General features: G+C 33.9%; 2 protein-coding genes across 9 annotated transcripts; one reads left to right on the top strand and one right to left on the bottom strand.

Annotated features, from left to right (window-relative positions):
- The first annotated feature begins 3,805 nt into the window (after window positions 1–3,805).
- On the top strand, window positions 3,806–11,074 carry LOC117914850 (eukaryotic translation initiation factor 2A). 7 transcript variants are annotated; one of them, XR_004651318.1, is made up of 16 exons: window positions 3,806–3,977; window positions 5,659–5,685; window positions 5,975–6,074; window positions 6,152–6,506; window positions 6,711–6,897; window positions 7,120–7,354; window positions 7,434–7,502; window positions 8,056–8,157; window positions 8,294–8,334; window positions 8,882–9,015; window positions 9,500–9,563; window positions 9,646–9,742; window positions 9,837–9,955; window positions 10,516–10,538; window positions 10,626–10,814; window positions 10,957–11,074. XR_004651318.1 is itself a non-coding variant. In XM_034830352.1 (15 exons), exons 3-15 carry the CDS (start codon window positions 6,044–6,046, stop codon window positions 10,723–10,725), a joined length of 1,557 nt encoding a protein of 518 aa, XP_034686243.1. In that variant the 5' UTR covers window positions 3,806–3,977; window positions 5,659–5,685; window positions 5,990–6,043; the 3' UTR covers window positions 10,726–11,053. The 7 variants fall into 7 exon arrangements, 6 of the variants coding, with proteins under 6 accessions (XP_034686243.1, XP_034686241.1, XP_034686244.1 ...); XM_034830352.1 differs by having other exon boundaries at window positions 5,990–6,074; window positions 10,626–11,053; XM_034830350.1 differs by having other exon boundaries at window positions 10,626–11,053.
- A 581-nt stretch (window positions 11,075–11,655) lies between these two features.
- On the bottom strand, window positions 11,656–16,875 carry LOC117913880 (54S ribosomal protein L51, mitochondrial). 2 transcript variants are annotated; one of them, XM_034828978.1, is made up of 4 exons: window positions 16,783–16,875; window positions 16,205–16,313; window positions 13,678–13,784; window positions 11,656–12,176 (listed from the first exon to the last, which is right to left on the bottom strand). In XM_034828978.1, the coding sequence occupies exons 2-4, from the start codon at window positions 16,282–16,284 to the stop codon at window positions 12,004–12,006; spliced, it is 360 nt and encodes a 119-aa protein (XP_034684869.1). In that variant the 5' UTR covers window positions 16,285–16,313; window positions 16,783–16,875; the 3' UTR covers window positions 11,656–12,003. The 2 variants fall into 2 exon arrangements, with proteins under 2 accessions (XP_034684869.1, XP_034684870.1); XM_034828979.1 differs by having other exon boundaries at window positions 16,205–16,289; window positions 16,783–16,847.
- Window positions 16,876–17,584: the final 709 nt, after the last annotated feature.

The following is a 17,584-nucleotide window of genomic DNA, read 5'->3' as shown; positions in this document are numbered from 1 at the left end:
GAGAAAGAAAAAGACTGCAATGGAGGTGAGTTTAAAATGAAGAGACCACTCCACTCACAGTGGTGGGGAGAGATGGATTTACCAAACAGCCCTTTATAAATTCACTATAATGCCCCTAAGAACCCAACATAATTACACCTTTCTTCTACAAATATCTTGGAACTGGCAACGAGAAATTCAATGTCAGGCCCATATTCGAAAAGTTCCAAAAATGCTCGCCATTATGCTTGACTTACAGAGTAATTTTGAAGATCGAGAGTTCGTGGGTGAGGGTAAAGATGTAAATTTGAATAAATAATTAATTTCCAGACTCCAAGTTGTTGAAATGACAGGGTGGTGTTTGGGCATGAAGGCCTTCTAGGGGAGAGGGTAAAGTTGTAATTTTAATATCATAATTAATATTTAAAAATTCAATTGGATTGAAATGAATTTGGCAATATTTTTAAATTTAATAACGAAAGAAAAATAAAGTAAAACAGGCTGGTCATCTCTATTTTTTTTTTTTTTTTACTAATTTCGAATGGAAAATTAAACGGAGGGTCCAAACATTTGATAACGCACCAAATTGAATTCCAATAAATTTATTTTGGAAAAAAAATCTATTTTTATATATTATAGTTTGTTCAAATTTACAATCCATCTCCAACGGTTTTGGACTAAAGATGTTTATTTATTTTATTTTATAATTTTGTGTAATACAATAAAGATATTGTGTCTGAGTATTTTTGATATCCCGCTGGAACAAAAAAAAAAAAGTTTTTGACTATAAAATTTTTTTTAATTTTATAAACGTATTTTAAAATCGTGAAAATCTCTTTACACTCAAAATAAACAATATTTATATGGTTTGATGTGAATTATTATAAATAATATCAACACCTAATAATATTTTTTATATAATTTCAATAAAACGTATTCTCAATTCTTAATGATATAAAAATAAATCAAGTTAGATAAATGAAAATATGTTGAATACCTTCGTGAAAATACAAAATCCTTGTTAATTTTACCTCAAAAATACCAATTTAAAAATAGACAACAAAATGAAAACATTGATCAATATGAATACAAATTTCTTAGTATAATTAGTTGTTCATTAGACATTTGGAGACACAAATTAAAAGCAAAAACACCCATTTGTTGGCTCATTTATGACCTAAAACAAAGGGACCCATGGCTTAATGCCTTGATAATTAAGTTAGGGCACAACCCAAAACCTCCCCCAGTATTGGAGCCTATTGTAGGGCTGTATTATAAAGGGGGGCAGGTGAAGTTCAACCTGCCCCAATATAAAACAAGTAAATGAGCATGATTCATGCAAAAGGGTCATTTGGGTCATTGAATATGAAATGGGTTTCAAACGAGTGACTCCCAAGTAAAAATTCATATTAAAAATGTGTGGGAGCTTTACCTAAAGCAAAAATAAATGAGGGTTTTCCATTATTAAAGGGACAAAGGAGGAAATTTTGCATGACAAGTTGGGTGGGTGGGTGGGTGTGGAGTGGGGCATGGGATGTGTTTGGATATTGTCAACTCCTAGAAAGTTAGAGAAAGTGAGGGAGAAAAAAAGAAGATAAGATGGTTGTAATTGATTAGAAAATAGAAATTTGTGGGGGAGGCATCCCAAGTGGAAGAATTGTTGTACAAGGATAGAAGGGACAAGTTGGAGAAGAGAGAAAAAGATGTCTTGGTTAGGCTATTATTAGGGTTGTGAATCATATAAAGAAATACACTCACTTGTAAATTTTTTTTATACCTCATTTTTAGGGCACTTACCCTTTCTCCTCCCACTTTATAATTACATTGATTATTGTAATTTGCTCTTTTGGACTAGTGGGCCCTCAAGTTTAGCCTTTGGGAAGATCAAGGCTTTTGTGATGTTAGGATTTGTGTCAACCCTAGTTTTATGATTATCTCCATTGTTCTTCAAATTTTGAATTAGGGTTAGGTTGTAGTTAGGGTTTTGGATTTGAACACTCGTTCTATGGTTTTTTATTAATTTCATCGGTCAATCCCATAACTTAAACGGTTTTTTAAAATATTATATTATCAACTAAAACGATTACATCATGAATTTCAATTATTTCGTTATCGATGATTTTCAATTATTTTATCATTGGTATGATACTTACTTTAATAAAATACTTCATATCCAACCAATTTGAAGATCAAATTGTCACAACGTAATTCATATGATAAATTCAATTCAATTCAATCTATTTCCATCTGAATTTGGTTAGTCAACCAACAAGCAAATCGCATGAAATCTAGAATAAAGAATCCAATCTTTTTGCATGGAAGGTATGACATTGTTCCCTATAGAAAAAGGCAACCCTTTATTACTAAAAGCTTTATCACCGCATATTAATACACAATTCTATCACTTTTCATAACATGACAATGAGTTGGGTCTTTTCTGTAGGGAAGTACCACATATTCTTTATTGGCAAACCATGGAAACCTAATTTTTCTCATTAGAATCATATAGGGCACTAGGCTCTAGGCACTTAGATAATGAAGTGGGTTTGTTACATGGAATTATTGTTGAAGGGGTATTGGCACTCAAAAGAGGCACTACCCAACAACCTTTGTTTGGCATCTCAAGTCATATCATTTACTTCAATAACAACAATTCTTGTTATAAAGCTACCTATTTTATTGTTTGGTGTCTCTAAACATAAAACAAATTAGGGTTGAATCATGCATGGAAGAAAATATCTAGATATCGTTTTGGTAAAATTTTGAGAAAAATCTCCAAAAATCGGCGATATCTCATGATATATAAGCGATATGGTGATAAATCGCCGATTTTCCCCGATATATTGGATAGTCAACGCGGGTCGACGAGATCAAACGCGCTATAATCGCCTCAAAAATGCCTTTTTGATTTGGGGTTCAGTTCACTTACCATTAGGCCAAACTTACCCCTTATTAAATATTATGCACTAAACATATATATATATTTAAAGTCATCATAAAAAGAAAATATTAAAATAATATTTTAAAGAGCAAATTAATTATAATTATTTTATAATTAAATACAAAAAATTCTTTTAATTGATTACCAAAAATATAAAAATTATCATGATAATTTTTAATATCATTAATAGATTAATTAAATATTAAAAAATTGTATATATATATATCACAATTTATTTTATATCATTTAATACAATTGAATTAAATAGATTATAATTTTAATATTAATATATATTTTAAAATTAAACATATTATAATCAAATATCATAATGATAAAATAATATTTGATGTAATTTAATAGTAAGTGTACACTTATAAAATTCATATTTTTATCGATGCATATAATATTATAATCAAATATGATAAATCATATTATGCATATATCAAATTATTTAATAAAATAACTTTAAAATATCATTATAGTTCTAATTACATTTTTAATAAAGTTTTTCTTATATTTTTGTAAATTTTGATCAATTTTAGGCCTATCGATATTTTTTTCCAAAATATCCGCTGATATATTTGATTTATCCGTAAAATCAAAGTAACGATATCCGTAATTACTAATATTTTCATCATTGGAATTATGTCATAAACCTAAATTTAATTTGATTTGTGATCAAGTCATATCTTGGTTTGAAATATGCAAACTTTCTTATGAAGCCCAGCCGCGCCTCAACCCAAGACCCAAAATTTTGGTCCAATACCCAGTCAGACCGGCTCGAGCCCAGTCAGACAACCTTAGGACAGGGCCCAACCCAAATCCATAAAATTTTCGACGTGGCTTCTTTTCACTGGCTGATTGAGTAGGCAGTTGCACACCAGACCGGCGCTTTCACACAAAACAGCGGCGAGCTCAACGCCCGGGTGTCAGATTGAGAAGACGTCGACGGACTTCTCCGGCGGATCTCCGATCAGTCCATTTTCCCTCGGGAAGCCCGACGCTGGCGATTGAAATTTCCGAAAAGTTGATATCTTTTACATTTTCTCTGGTTCAGGTAACCCTTCTCTTCAAACCCTAGGAATGTCAAAATTCAAAGTCGCTCTGTTTGATTGCCAAAAAAATGTAGGAAAGGGAAAAAAGCGAAATTCAACTTGAATCTTAGCTTTTTTATTGCTTAACTCTGGCTAATACAACGATTCAGCTTAGTGGAGTTAAGTTTTTCGTTTTTGTTTATTTTCTTTGCTTTTCCTCTGTTTTCTCTGCAACCAAACGGAGGGATAGCGATTCCACATTATAGTATATATAATTGTTTGCCTATCAACTTGAAAATTTTTATTAAGACTCGTCACTTTGAGTGTTGTATACGATTGTGCTGTATGTATTGTATCTTCGTATTTGTGTGCTTTATTAAAATGTTTGTTCATGGCGTGGCTGGGGTTTTCTTTGTGTCTTTCATTTTTATTTTTATTTTTAAAACTTTTTGAAATTTCTCAAAAATGGAGAGTCGTGTTTGCCAAGTCTTAGAAATGGCAGCTTCTCAGGAAAAACAGTTGAATTTAGCAAAACAGTTTGCGCAGAACAGTGATGGTTGCGAGGGCAGAGGCATTGGTAGCTGTGGAGGTTCTGCATTTGTGCAGTATGATAGTATCTTTCTCATTACCACTTTTCGGTTGTTGATCAAAGAATTAATGCAGCATGACAAATAAATCAGAACTAGAAAGCCTCATCTCATATTTTTTTCTTCCCTTTTTGATAGCCAAAAACCTTATCTCATCTATAGTTGGATTTGATAATAGAAGTATGATTTATCAAGGTTAGAACTTGTTTATTCATACCACCTTTAGAACTGCTATCAGTAATGCTGTATTTCTGGGAGGCTAGTTGGTAATCAGAAGTGGGCTTGCTATCAACCATGGGTGACACTAACCGGCAACTAAGGCAACTTATCCTATTGGTTGCACAAAACTGTTCAACTAAGGCTTAAAAAGGAAAACCTTTTAGAAATGGCCTAAACTAGGAAAGGGTCTGTAGAGGAAGAGTTCAGAAGGCCCATTTTACTCTAAAATATGACCTTGTTCTAATTCTAATGGTGTTTGTCCAGATTGAAATTTACATTTTTTATGACCTTGCTCTTTCAGACTTGCTTGGAGCAGAGTTGCCTAATTGTCTGAAATCCCCAAAATTTGTGATTGCTGGTGCTGCATTTTTCTGTGCCTTTTTGTATAGCCCCGTGTACATAGGGTTGCTCCCTTATTGTTAGACACTTTTCTATCATATGTTGTGTTTCCTATCACAAAAAAGAAAGGCTTCCTGAGGTGGTAGATATGACTTTTTAAATATGCAGCAATATGAGCAACCTTGTACTGTTCCAAGCCGTAGACCAGTTAAGTTATGTTCACATTATTTGACTTATGAATTCATTGGAAATCTCATAGTTCCAGTAGCACTGATCTGGTGATTTTAGTCTTTTGATATATGGTAGCAAAGGTCATTAGTTGCCATGGTTGTAAGTAATAGAATTTTCGGGCACTTCAGCATTTTATATCACAGGCCAAACAGAGGTTACAAACGTAACTTTTTGATTCTTTTGAGTGAAATTGTTTGCATGGATGTCTTAATTCCTTTGGCTTTTTCCTGTCTACTTCTAACAGAAATGAAACCAAAAGAAAGTACTTTGAAGTTTGAACCTTGCTAGGAATCCTTCTAACCAGAAGTGGCTTTGGTGCCCTATGCAGGTAGCAAAAAGGCAGGCTCCTGTGCAGGTGAGAAAGAAAAATCCATCACTTAGGTCTTGATACACTCGTTCTATCTTAGTTCCTTTTAAAAAATGGAAATAATTTGTGTGTGTGAAGAAAGAAGACAGCTAGCTGGTACTCTACAGAATTATATGGACAAAAATAAAATGCATATAAAAAATTACAAGTTCCCTAAGATGCACAATTCAAATAAATTGTCTCTTATCTGTTCCTTGAAGTTCACTACTCAGAATGGCTACATTTTCCATCTTTTTTTCTTTGGAGTCAAACTGTTCTTAAAAAGATCCATCAGCAGTGCTCTGTTTTGCAGACATTCTGCTGATAAAGGGTAGCTTGTCCTTTCATTGATTCCCCTGTCAGCTTCATGGATTCTGTGCCATCTTTGGAGATTTTAGGTAATTCTTCCCTCTCCCTGCATGGTTGACCTTTTATTTCTAGCTCTTCTCTTATCTTCCTTCTTCCTTTCTCTTAGTTCGAGCACCAGAAGGGTTCTCTCTATGGTGTGGACCCCCATTCAACAATGGTCAACCTGCTGTCAAGCTTGAAAAGGTTATTTGTACCAATGCAAAGTTCAGCGAAGATGGGTCCAGACTCATGGTGATGAAATCAGACTCCACTGTCAGCATATACGATTGCAGCAGCTCCAAAGAGATCAGATCATTTGCAGTTCCCAACATGTCTGCAGCCACCATGTCCCCTTGCGGGACCTATCTTCAGACCTTTCAAAGACCCTCAACACCACAGGAAAAGAATGTCATCTTATGGAAGACAGAAACCGGTGCTCCTGTTTATCAACACTTCCAGAAGAACATGACCAAAACCACATGGTATGAATAATAGTTCATGAGGTTTTATTGTTCTGTGAATTTCAATCATTTATGTATAAAATTCAAGCATTTTGATATTTTTTTCATAGTTTTGTTATGGTTGGTGCTATGCTTTGATTTTACCCCTCCAAAATTGATGTCAATCTAAAATTTGATACTCAAAATTTTTATATGATTTCGAGTGTCTAATTTGCTTGCCCTTAGGCCCTCAGTTCAATTTAGCTCTGATGAAGCTATTGCATGCCGTCTGGCAACAAATGAGATACAATTTTTTGATGCTCGGGATTTCTCTAAAGGAATTATATATCGAGTTAGAATTCCCGGAATAGCTGCTGTAGAGCTTTCTAAGGCACCTGGGTCCCATGTGGCTGCATTTATTCCAGAATCTAAGGTTTGTGTTCCACTGCTTAATACTTATTTCTGGGATGGTTCCATGGTTATTTATAGGTCACTCATTGGGTTAAAGTTCTGCAAATTAAATGAATTGCCATTACTGCTTTACATCATGAAATTCTGAAAGTCTGATATTCTTCAACAGATTGTATAGAAACTGGTTAAAATTGGTCAAATTGTTGGAATCATTCATATGACATTAAGCCTCCTCTTTATGTAGGGAATTCCTGCCAGTGTCCAGATATTTGCTTGTGGTGAAAATTCAATGAGTCAACCTGTCGCTCGACGAAGCTTTTTCCGATGTTCAACAGTGCAATTGAGTTGGAATCGTGGCTCTACGGGGCTTCTAGTTCTGGTTCAAGCTGATGTTGATAAAACCAACCAGAGTTATTTTGGAGAATCAAAGCTGAACTACCTGACAACAAATGGAACCCATGAAGGCCTTGTGCCACTCAGTATGTTACTATCTTAATTGTGCAACCCAAAGTCAGTTTTAACTGCCTTCAGGATGCTTATTGTTTGGTATATTTGCAGGTAAAGAAGGGCCGGTTCATGATGTTCAGTGGTCATATTCTGGTTCAGAATTTGCTGTTGTTTATGGGTGTATCCTTATTTTCCTTCCATATAATACAGCAATACTTCGAACAGAAACCTCTACAAAAATTTTTCCAAGGTTGAAGGCATCATTAATCTTATCAGGATAAGCTTTTAGGTTAAGCATTGAATTTAAGTGCAGAGACCTCAAAAAACCTTTTAGATGCGTTTTTACTGTTTAATTTTATCTGGTTACACTAAACAATTTATTTATTTATTTGTGAAAGTGTTTCCTTTTTAACCAGATGGGCCAAGATCAGTTAATAAAACAATAAGATCATTTTAAATTTCTTTAGGTAGGACTTACCGGTGGTGTTTCATCTACCACCAGGTATTTGCCTTCTATTAAGTTACAGTTTTTGGAATCAATATGATGAATGTTAGGTTTAATTGAAAAACTTTCAGTTTTCAAGACTAGATATTTGTTGTCAGTGCTTCTCTTATTGATACTTTGGAGTATATGTAAAGGGAAATGCAGCTAGTTTGTAGCCTTACATTTTTCTTTTCAGAAATATTTTCTTGCAGTACATTGCATATTGTTCTGTCCCTTAACCTATTTCAGTTATGCCTGCAAAAGCAACAGTGTTTGACAAGAAGTGCAATCCTCTGGTTGAGCTTGGCACAGGCCCTTACAATACTATTCGATGGAATCCAAAGGGGAAGTGTATCCTTCGGTTAAAAGAAAAAACTGCATTATGCTTTTCTACACTAATAATCAATGTGTTACAATTTTTTTTGAATTTCTCATTCATCTTCCTTTTCACTATGTATTTGTGTGGCCTTAATTCCCTGGTTTGCAGTCCTATGTTTGGCAGGTTTTGGAAACTTACCTGGTGATATGGTATGTAATCCAAGATTATAATACTTTCTTCTCTAATTTTCAATTGATTCCTCACTGCAATATGCTGGCTTTTGCTTTTGCAAGTTGAAAGTTCTATATTTGGTCATAGTGTGAACTCGGTAGCACTCTGCTCCTAGAGAAACTGGATGAGTAATACAAAAATTGCAATATAATCATGTACTGAGAGAACTGGAAAAGAGCAGTTCTCTGCTAAAAAATTTCAATTGGTACCTGTTGCTTGAGATAGAATGGAGTCCAGCTGCAGAGAAATTAAAGTTTTAAATTTTTACTAGTATTACAATATCCACATACATAGCTTCCCATGATTGTTCTTTGGCTACCGTTCTTTCCTTTTCATAAATGATGCTTTATTGTGGCTTAACTTTCATAATTCTTTCTGTATCTATATGTCCTTGTATGTAAAATGTCTATTTTCTTCCTTATAACCCCAGTTATAAAGTAGCTACACCAATTTATACGTTCAGTACCAAAAAATTCATCACATTTTCTTTCTTGTTCCTTGTGTTCATGTTCTTTTGCACTTCAGGCATTTTGGGACTACAAGGAGAAAAAGCAGCTTGGAACAACTAGGGCTGAGTGGTCTGTAACAAGTGAATGGTCCCCAGATGGACGCTATTTCATGACTGCCACAACAGCTCCAAGACTACAAGTTGACAATGGGTAAATTGGTCTTTTGATTTGTTATATCATCTTGTGGGTTTGGAGAAGAGGGGTCAATACATTCCATTACATTTTCTAAATGTTTTTAAATTTAGATGGCATACCTTTATGCTGATGTGGATGTTCAAGTGGGGGAAACCTGAAATTGGGGGGCTACCCTAGCTGATTCTCAGGTTTTCTCTAACTTGTTTGACTACAGCCGGTTCCTTTTTAGCCAAATGTTATAAGCGATGAATTTTATTCTTTGCTTCCTTCTTTCGAAAAAGTGTATATACCCTTTTAACTGTTCATGACTCCATTTGGATGCTGTCTTTGTTCCTTGTCATATTCTTTTATTTTAATTTTAGTTTTTATTTTTTGACTCCTTTCATATTATTAGGTTGGTGGTGTGTGTATTGTCGTGTTCAAATGAGTTTATTTAGTCTGGTAAAATATGAACTTATTCTCCGATAAATTCTTTCATCATTATGTTTTATTGCTGCAGGATTAAAATTTTCCACCCCAATGGATCACTGTATTTCAAGACGATGTTTGATAAGTTGTACCAGGTCAGTGTTGTCAGTAACACTTATCCTAAGGTCCTGAATCAGCTTGTAGTTTTTATGTCCTTTTTTTTCTCTGCCAACACAGGCTGATTGGAAACCGGAATCACCAGATAGGTTTGGTGAAATTGCTGAACTTGCCCAGTCCATTGACTCATTAAAAGTTGGAGAAACCAAACAACAAGGTTTATCTCTTTTTTGGTATTGAAGAACCTTTTTTAATTTTAAATTTTGTAAATGCATTCTTTTGGTTTATTGGAGAGAGTGGCTCATTTTCAGGGCAAGGTTCAAAATCTTCCGTGGCTCCTAACAAAGCTACTTCCGCCAACCCTCCTACTCAAAAACCTGCTGCATATCGTCCACCACATGCAAAGACTGCAGCTGCCATTCAGACCAAGGTACATAAAACTACATCTGGAAATTTTATAATTAATGACTGAACTCATTTAGGACAGTACATGTTGATAGAACCATTTCATTTCTTCTTCATTTTTTTTAAATGGGTTATATTTTGATTTTTGTAACATTTGTTTCTTTATATCTCATTGGTCCTATCTAAAACCAGGTCAATTAGGAAATGGATGAGTGGCCTTGTTTCTAATCTTGTTTTTTTTTTTTTTTTTTTTTTTTTTTTTGTTTTGGGTGAGGTTTTACTAACATAGAAAATAAGACGGTTACAATTTGTGTTTAAAATGATTTAGAGATGATAACTTCTTTACATCACATCAAAACGCCCCCGCATCCTATTATCATCATCTTCATCATCCTAAAACTTCCGCAAGAGACACAGTGTGGGTTCCAAACCCCAAGGTGAAGACCCAAAGTTGATTTTATCAATTGCTTTAGGTTTCATCGTGTGCATATTAATGTAGTTTTTAGACTTTAAAATATGAATTATTGAGTCAGCTATTGCTTTTATGTGTTTTCTGACGGTTTTAATGCTTGTGTAATAAACCAGCTATTTGGAGGGAGCTCTACAGAGTAAGTCCACTACCTACAGATTTGTTCTTAACATGCCCTGTTTTGATTCTTATAATGCTAATGATGTTGTTAAACACTATAATACAGAGAAATGAGCAAGAACGCTGCAAAAAACAAGAAAAAAAGGGAGAAACAGAGGGAGAAGAAGGCTGCTGAGGCCGCCTCTGCCGCCAATAATGGTGCATGATTAAATCTCAATGTATCATACGGTTCATACCTATCCTGCCCAAATACTTAGGCTGGAATCCGAGGCTTCAGCTCTGGGGTTTCTCAAAGGTACCATTACCCCATGGCTGGATTTTTTAGGCTTCTTAAAAGAATGAGGCAGTCACAATTTTTATACACATAATCATGTTTTGTATTTGAAATTTTCCGGGAAAGTTTTGTTTGTCTTATTGGGTAACATACTAATTTACAGCTTCGAGATATTACTTGCCCCGAATAATAGTGTGGTGTTTCACTGGGCACACATCAACTTTTCTACTACATCAAATTCTTAACATGTTCAAGCTCAACAAAAGTTGTTGTTTTTGGTCCATGTCCATGGTAATAGCTTGAAGAAGGGTCTGTTTGGTAGTGATTCCTGAAGTGCTATAAGCACCTTATAAAGATTAGGCATTTAAGGAAGTTGTAAAAGTTATTTTAAAAAAATCTAAAAAATTATTTCACAATTTCTTTGATTGTTTTTCCAAGCATCGTTTTCTTTAGTTAGGTATTCAAGACCACCAAAAAAAATGGAAAACAGTTTTCTATTTTTAAAAACAAAAAAAACTTGGTATTTTCAAAAAATATTTTTAGTTGTTTTTAAATGTTTCCCCTTGATTTCCAAAGACTATTTTTAAAAAAAATAACTACACATATGAAGAATGATTAACAATAAAATATTATATATAAAAGTTATTTTAAACCTATTTTTATTCTACAAAATCATTTAAAAAAAAAAAGTGTTTTCAGAAACTGTTTTTTAAAACAACAGCTTAAACCAGCCTTTTTAAAGAAAAAAACTACCAACAAAAGAGCTACAAAACCAAGGATGACAACATGTCTGCAACTGAGGCTCAATTATTTTTGAACAACCAATCAGTTCTGTTTATGTTCTGCAATTGAAAACAAAGACAGGAAAGATGGTTTTGGGCATTCAAGGTTCAATTTGACCACATTTATGTGAGAATAATTTGCATGGAACATGGAAAGGACCAAAATGCAGGGGACCATCCACAATCTAAACAAAACTCACTCAGATATTACATTAACCATGACTAGCAAGGTCCCTGCTCAGCCATGTTTATACTTTATACCAAAATGGCAGTTGGATTTTCCTACAGACCATTGCCCCTTTCTTTTTTTACCTCCCAAAAAAGAGTAAAGAAGAAGTGCATATCCGAGTAGAGAAGTGTATGGAGCTTTTTGCTCAATTTAGGGATATTTTTCCAAAACAAGCTCCTTATGTCATTTCCCTTGCACCTCAAATTCTCATGGCAGTTGTCCATGTACCTTGAACACTTGGGTGTTTGGTGACATGCCTCGTCTTCAGCTTCAGCACCTTTCTTCCCAACGCATTTCGTAGCCTGGTTGCATGGTGGAGTACATCTTCTGGGGTCATATTCTTCACACATATCACCCGCTCGTTCTTGTTCTCTGTGCATTCACAACAAGAGATGATTTAGCCTTCAAGATATGCAGAAACTCAAGCATGAAGAAAAATACTAAGGCTATATTTGGTTCTCGAAAAGTGTTTAGGAAAGAAAACTGTTAACAAAAACAATTTTTTCATATTTGGTTTCATTATAAAAATATAAAAGAAAAAAAAATATATAATTAAATTTAGTTAAAAACTTATATATTTTAAAATTATTTAATCTTAATATAGAAGAGTTAAAATAAGTGAAATGAGTTTGAAGTAATATAAAAAAATAATTTATGAACTTTAAAAAAAAATTTCTTTACTTTTTATTTTCTTTTACTTTCCTCTTTATTTTCTTTCCCTTAAATTTTCTAGGAACCAAAACATAACCTAAATCTTTGGAAGAAGCCAACTATAAAGGGGTAAAAGAGTGGAAATTGAACTACACACAACTGACAGATGTAGAATTTATTTTTCAAAGAGCAAAAAGTTTCACTCATTGCCCCTGTCCTGGCTTTAATCAAATTTACCGCCTGACTGATATAGGATTTACATGATATTCAAGATTTCCATAGTAGCTTTAAAGAAATCATTCTACCCTTGAGCTCAATTTTCTGACTGTAGCTTAATATCATGGTTGCTACTCAAGTTATGGTCTTTTTGAGGAATGTTCAACAAGTAGGGCTTCATTTATGTAGACTTCGCTTAACTTGGACCTTATTTGAGGTTGTATTAAACTTCCAAAAAGATAATACCACTTTAGAAGCGCCAGATGAATATCTCGAGGTGCAAGTTTAAGGCCTTGCAAACTACTAGATAAATCATTCCTCAGAACATCAACTTAATGGGCTCATGCAACAAATTTCAGTAAATTGGGAATGAACAATCCAATTTAAATAAACAGTCAAGAGTAAGATGACGGTTGTTTTTTTTTACTTAAATCTAAATAGAACTTAATTTAACTCAATTCAAAATACAACTTAATAGTATTAATTATTATGTTGTTGGTTTTTTTGTTATTTTATTTTTGTTAAGTATTAAATATTAATAGAGTAAGGGTTATGGTGAGATTGTGTTTTGATTATTTCAAAAAGTCATTTTTAGGATTCAGTAAAAAACCAAATATTTTAGTTTTTTTTATTCAATCAAAAAAATTTAAAAATAAGTAAAAAATAAAAAATAAAAAACAATCTAAAATCTAAAAGCAAATCACATTCGATATTAAGTTAAAAAAACACACACCACCTAAGTGTTTCCCAATTTGTTTTATCATAGTATAACCATCTTCCATTTAGACGTCCAAACTTAGAAATCTCTATATATGTCACCTAGATGACCACATGATAAAACAGGTAAGACCCATAGACTTATCATTGTGTCCTATTTGAAAAATGGATCATTCCCTAAAAAGGATAAAGAAAGTACGAGGTAGTGATTTAGGTCTAAGATCTCATATATCATAAATCATACAGCATCCAAAATCAATTTTGAGAGAGAGAGATGAGAGAGTCTTACTGTAAAAGCCCTTCAGGTGTGGGTGCTGACCACGAATGAGTTCAGTAACCACCTCTAGCTTAGGATTGCTCTCTTTAAATGCTGGCAGGTGGGACTCCATAAATGCCCTGCCATACCAAATATTAGATCACTGGTATGGTAAAGAAAATGGATGTGAGACACTAGATGAATAGCATCCTAGGAGATAAATATGGATGTCAGAAGTTATCTACTGCTTAGACATGGAACAACTGAATGGATTTAAACGAGCATGTCATAACCATGCCAAAATTAAATAAATTAAAATGCCTTAACCTGAGACTAAAAACCAAACAAGTCCAATAGCCAATTATAAGCAACCTCAATAATGCTGTTACAAGACTATTGAAGAATTACTCCTAAGAACTGTGATGAAACATCTGGTGCTGCTCAACATCTTTGGAGGTGAGAATTAGAGAGTGATAATGAATATAGAGTTTGATTTTTTCACTTTCAGAAGATAGACATTTACCAATAGAGGAAAAAAGAATGATCTGGCATGACTGTTCAATTCCTATCAAAAAATATTTGCTAACTTCACATGGCAGGTATACTGAGCCAGATTAAATGCACAAAAGCATTCCATGCAACATGGTTCACAAGGAAAACAACTGCAAGGGATTAAGAAGCAGATGAATAAGGTAACTTTCAGGAGTGCATTGTTATTAATGGTTTTTGATTCAAATTATGGGACGATCCACTCCAAGAAGAAAAGGTCTAACAATAGTGGCATATTCTTTGAACTTCAGTCATTATGTACAGGATCCAGAAATGATTACAAGAATTACTGGGAACTACATCCATTTGCCTGCTGTTATTTCGCTTCCTGATAGAATGTCTGGCAATATAATGCTATCAAAACCAATTTAAGCTTTAAAATGTACAGACCAATCTGTGAAGCATAGTAATATGCCAACATGCCATGCTGAGCCAATAGTCACAAATTGTAGCCAAGGTTTTAACTCCCAATTTTGGGTGAAATTAAACAAAAAGTTCAATAGTTCTTACTAGAAGAGCATATCTATTGTATCAGGCACACCACTATATATGTGATGTCTTAGATATCCACAAGGTTGTTGAGCCAGACACCAATAATTTTTCAATGTCCCTACGTAGGATGCTCATATAGAATATGAAAGAAAGGAAAATAAATGAAAAAGAAGATTCCATGGAGAGTTCATTAAAATATTTTCTATAGCACCTCCTAGACTCAGAAGAGACTATAGGACACCATGCTTTACATCAAATATCCTCTAAGAATTACAGTCTATTTTCTTCTCCCATTATTTAATTGATAAAGCTAATCATCCATTTTGATTGGACAGCTAATTCTAGCCAACCATATAATTTCCTCGAAATGCATTTCCACACACCACCCTCAACAACCTGTCATTCCCTTGCCATCCCAAGCTTAGCTACTTAAAAGGAACATTGTTCATAAGAACTCGAAGTTCCAATACCATTCCATCCCTTTTGAAGGTATGTATAATCCTGCTGTGCCAGTTATAAAGGTGATACATTTTTCATTCCTTTATCTTTTTCCTCCAGGGCTGTGTGTGTTAGGTGGGGGAGCTAATATAAATAAGTAGTCAGGCAAGAGTAATGCTATTTAACCTTTTTTTTTTTGGATAGGCAAGGTATGGTATATAACCTGGTACATATCTCAACTAATATATTAAAAAAAAGTTACCCAGAGACCATGAGCTCATCATGATCTTGAGGTCAGTGGCTCATTGTTGTCAAAATTAACAATGTGAAAAAACTATTTAGGAACATCATGAGGCATTGGGAGAGAGACTTGTTGAGACCCCCTCATGTCTGAAGATTATTTTCACCTTATACATGTGCATGTCCACCTGTATCAATTACTATACTGTTAATGCTCCAATGACAAAGGATGAATATCCTAAAACCAATTACCGCCTCTAATCAGGCCAGGGGCAGGCCCAGTTGCACCAAACCCATTGCTGAAACTGTATGTAATAAAGCAAAATTACTACACAAGTTGGTCCTTTAACTGTCATCACAATTAGTGCTTCAAGGCTAGACCTTTATATCACAAGTACATTTACTTATCTTTCAAGCATTTGTTTATGTATAACATAATGACTATGGGAATTAAAACACATAAAATGAGATGTGATGGATGTCAAGAAGCTAGCTCCATCAAGATAGAAACCCAATTGCAAAATCTTCAGTAATATCTCGAATTCGTTCACCAGTCAAATATTACACAAGCAGAACTAACTTTGTGTGTTACATAAGTAATATCAAAACAAATGGGAACTCAACCAGCAATTGAACTGTCTTGTTTTGGTTTTGCAAAAAGATTGACAAGAAAAAAAAAATTCCCCTATTCAATAGTAGGGTCAATCTATATATCCCATGCCCATTGCTATGATCTTCCTTACTTTTCTATAATAAACAAGAGATCCTATATCTAAATTCTGATTAATTAAACAAACATGCAATGTAATTATTGAGAGAGAGAGAGAGAGAGAGCATATACCTGATACCTCTGCTGCTTCCACCCCAATCGGAATAGCTAACAATCAGCTTTTGAAGCTGCCACACGCCTCTCAATGCCATTTTACCTTCAAAATCGATGCCAAGGAAATCTGTCGATATATCAACAATAAAATTAAAAAAAAAAATATGAAAGATATGCATGAATCGGGCATCTAGCACCGTTCTAATACAAACCCTAAAACAAATTGATTCCATGGATCATTCAAAAGCCAGAAGTGGTTCTTCCACAATCTAAACTAGAACAGAAATGGCCCCTTCGCCACTTTTAAGGCATTTGGATTCACTTTCCACTACATCTTTTCTGCTTTACAAATTTACATACATGTTTAACAAAAAAATCTAGGAAAAAGGGAAAATGCAGAAACAAAAGAAGCTTTTTGAACAACCATTCTCCAAATATATATATATATATAAGAGCACTGAATTTGGAATTGGGTTTTGGCTAGCATTTTGTAAGCAATTTCCTCACTTCTTTCCAAAGAAGAAATGAGAGATTTCAAAGGGATTGAAGAACAATGGAAATTAAATTAAAGTTCTTTTAGAGAGAGAAAAGCGAACCTGAAGATGAGAGGGGGTTTAGATTAGGGTTTTTGCTGTCGCGGTTGCAGTTGAAGATAGAAGAAGACGAAACATGGTTTTATGTTGGGTGTGAAATTACACGGTAGTCCCTCAGAGTGGCTTTCCGATTGGGCTTAGGTTCATCCTTTGCTCAGCCCAAATCAAAGCCGCCCCAGAATGTAAATATTACGTCTTCATGGATTTAATGGATTCTGAAAATTTGTAGGGCTTTGGCCCAATTCAATGCCTTAGGCGGTTTCTACAAACATTTTCAATTCTGAGATTAAACTTCGGTTAAAATTTCGGTTTGGGATGCAATTTACTACAATCCGAGTCTGGCCCAAAAAAACAAATATCAAATTTAATTATTATTTCAACTAGAAAAATACAAAAGAAGAGATGAGACAATCTTTTTTATTATTGTCTCAACATAATATTTTATTTAGTATTTAAAATAAAAAGACCAAAGTTAAAAAAATTCAGGTTAGCTCAACCCCATGGAGCCTAATCCGAATTTAACTTGAACTTAACTCAAGCTTAAAAGACGAGGATGGATTGCACACTCAAGTCAAACATTTTACGTTAGGTTAGAGGTTGGGTTAGATTCACATTGAGTATTTATTTACTTCGAGAACACAAACCTAACCTAAACTCGCCTAAGATGCGACGCTTAATATTTTTATAATATTTGTTAAGAAATAGTAAGAAAAATTCAAAAATTAAAAAAAAAATAAAATCCGTTTCCTATGACTTCTTAATTTCTAGCTTCTAACTTTTATACTGAATGATACAAGAAATAGAA

The sequence above is a fragment of the Vitis riparia genome, chromosome 5 (assembly GCF_004353265.1).
Source record: "Vitis riparia cultivar Riparia Gloire de Montpellier isolate 1030 chromosome 5, EGFV_Vit.rip_1.0, whole genome shotgun sequence".
NCBI classification, from domain to species: Eukaryota; Viridiplantae; Streptophyta; class Magnoliopsida; order Vitales; family Vitaceae; genus Vitis; species Vitis riparia.
This window is presented reverse-complemented; position numbering and strand designations above follow the sequence as displayed.

Bases quoted from the DNA above. Each gene is read 5' to 3' on its own strand.
- LOC117914850 (XM_034830355.1), top strand. From the start codon at position 6,044: ATGGATTCTGTGCCATCTTTGGAGATTTTAG. The intron at 7,355-7,433 runs GTATGTTACTAT...GTATATTTGCAG, and splicing joins TGAAGGCCTTGTGCCACTCA to GTAAAGAAGGGCCGGTTCAT. The intron at 8,158-8,293 runs GTATCCTTCGGT...CCTGGTTTGCAG, and splicing joins ATGGAATCCAAAGGGGAAGT to TCCTATGTTTGGCAGGTTTT.
- LOC117913880 (XM_034828978.1), bottom strand. From the start codon at position 16,284: ATGGCATTGAGAGGCGTGTGGCAGCTTCAAAAGCTGATTGTTAGCTAT. The intron at 13,785-16,204 runs GTATATGCTCTC...TTGGTATGGCAG, and splicing joins GGAAGCAGCAGAGGTATCAG to GGCATTTATGGAGTCCCACC. The intron at 12,177-13,677 runs GTAAGACTCTCT...GTGAATGCACAG, and splicing joins ACACCTGAAGGGCTTTTACA to AGAACAAGAACGAGCGGGTG.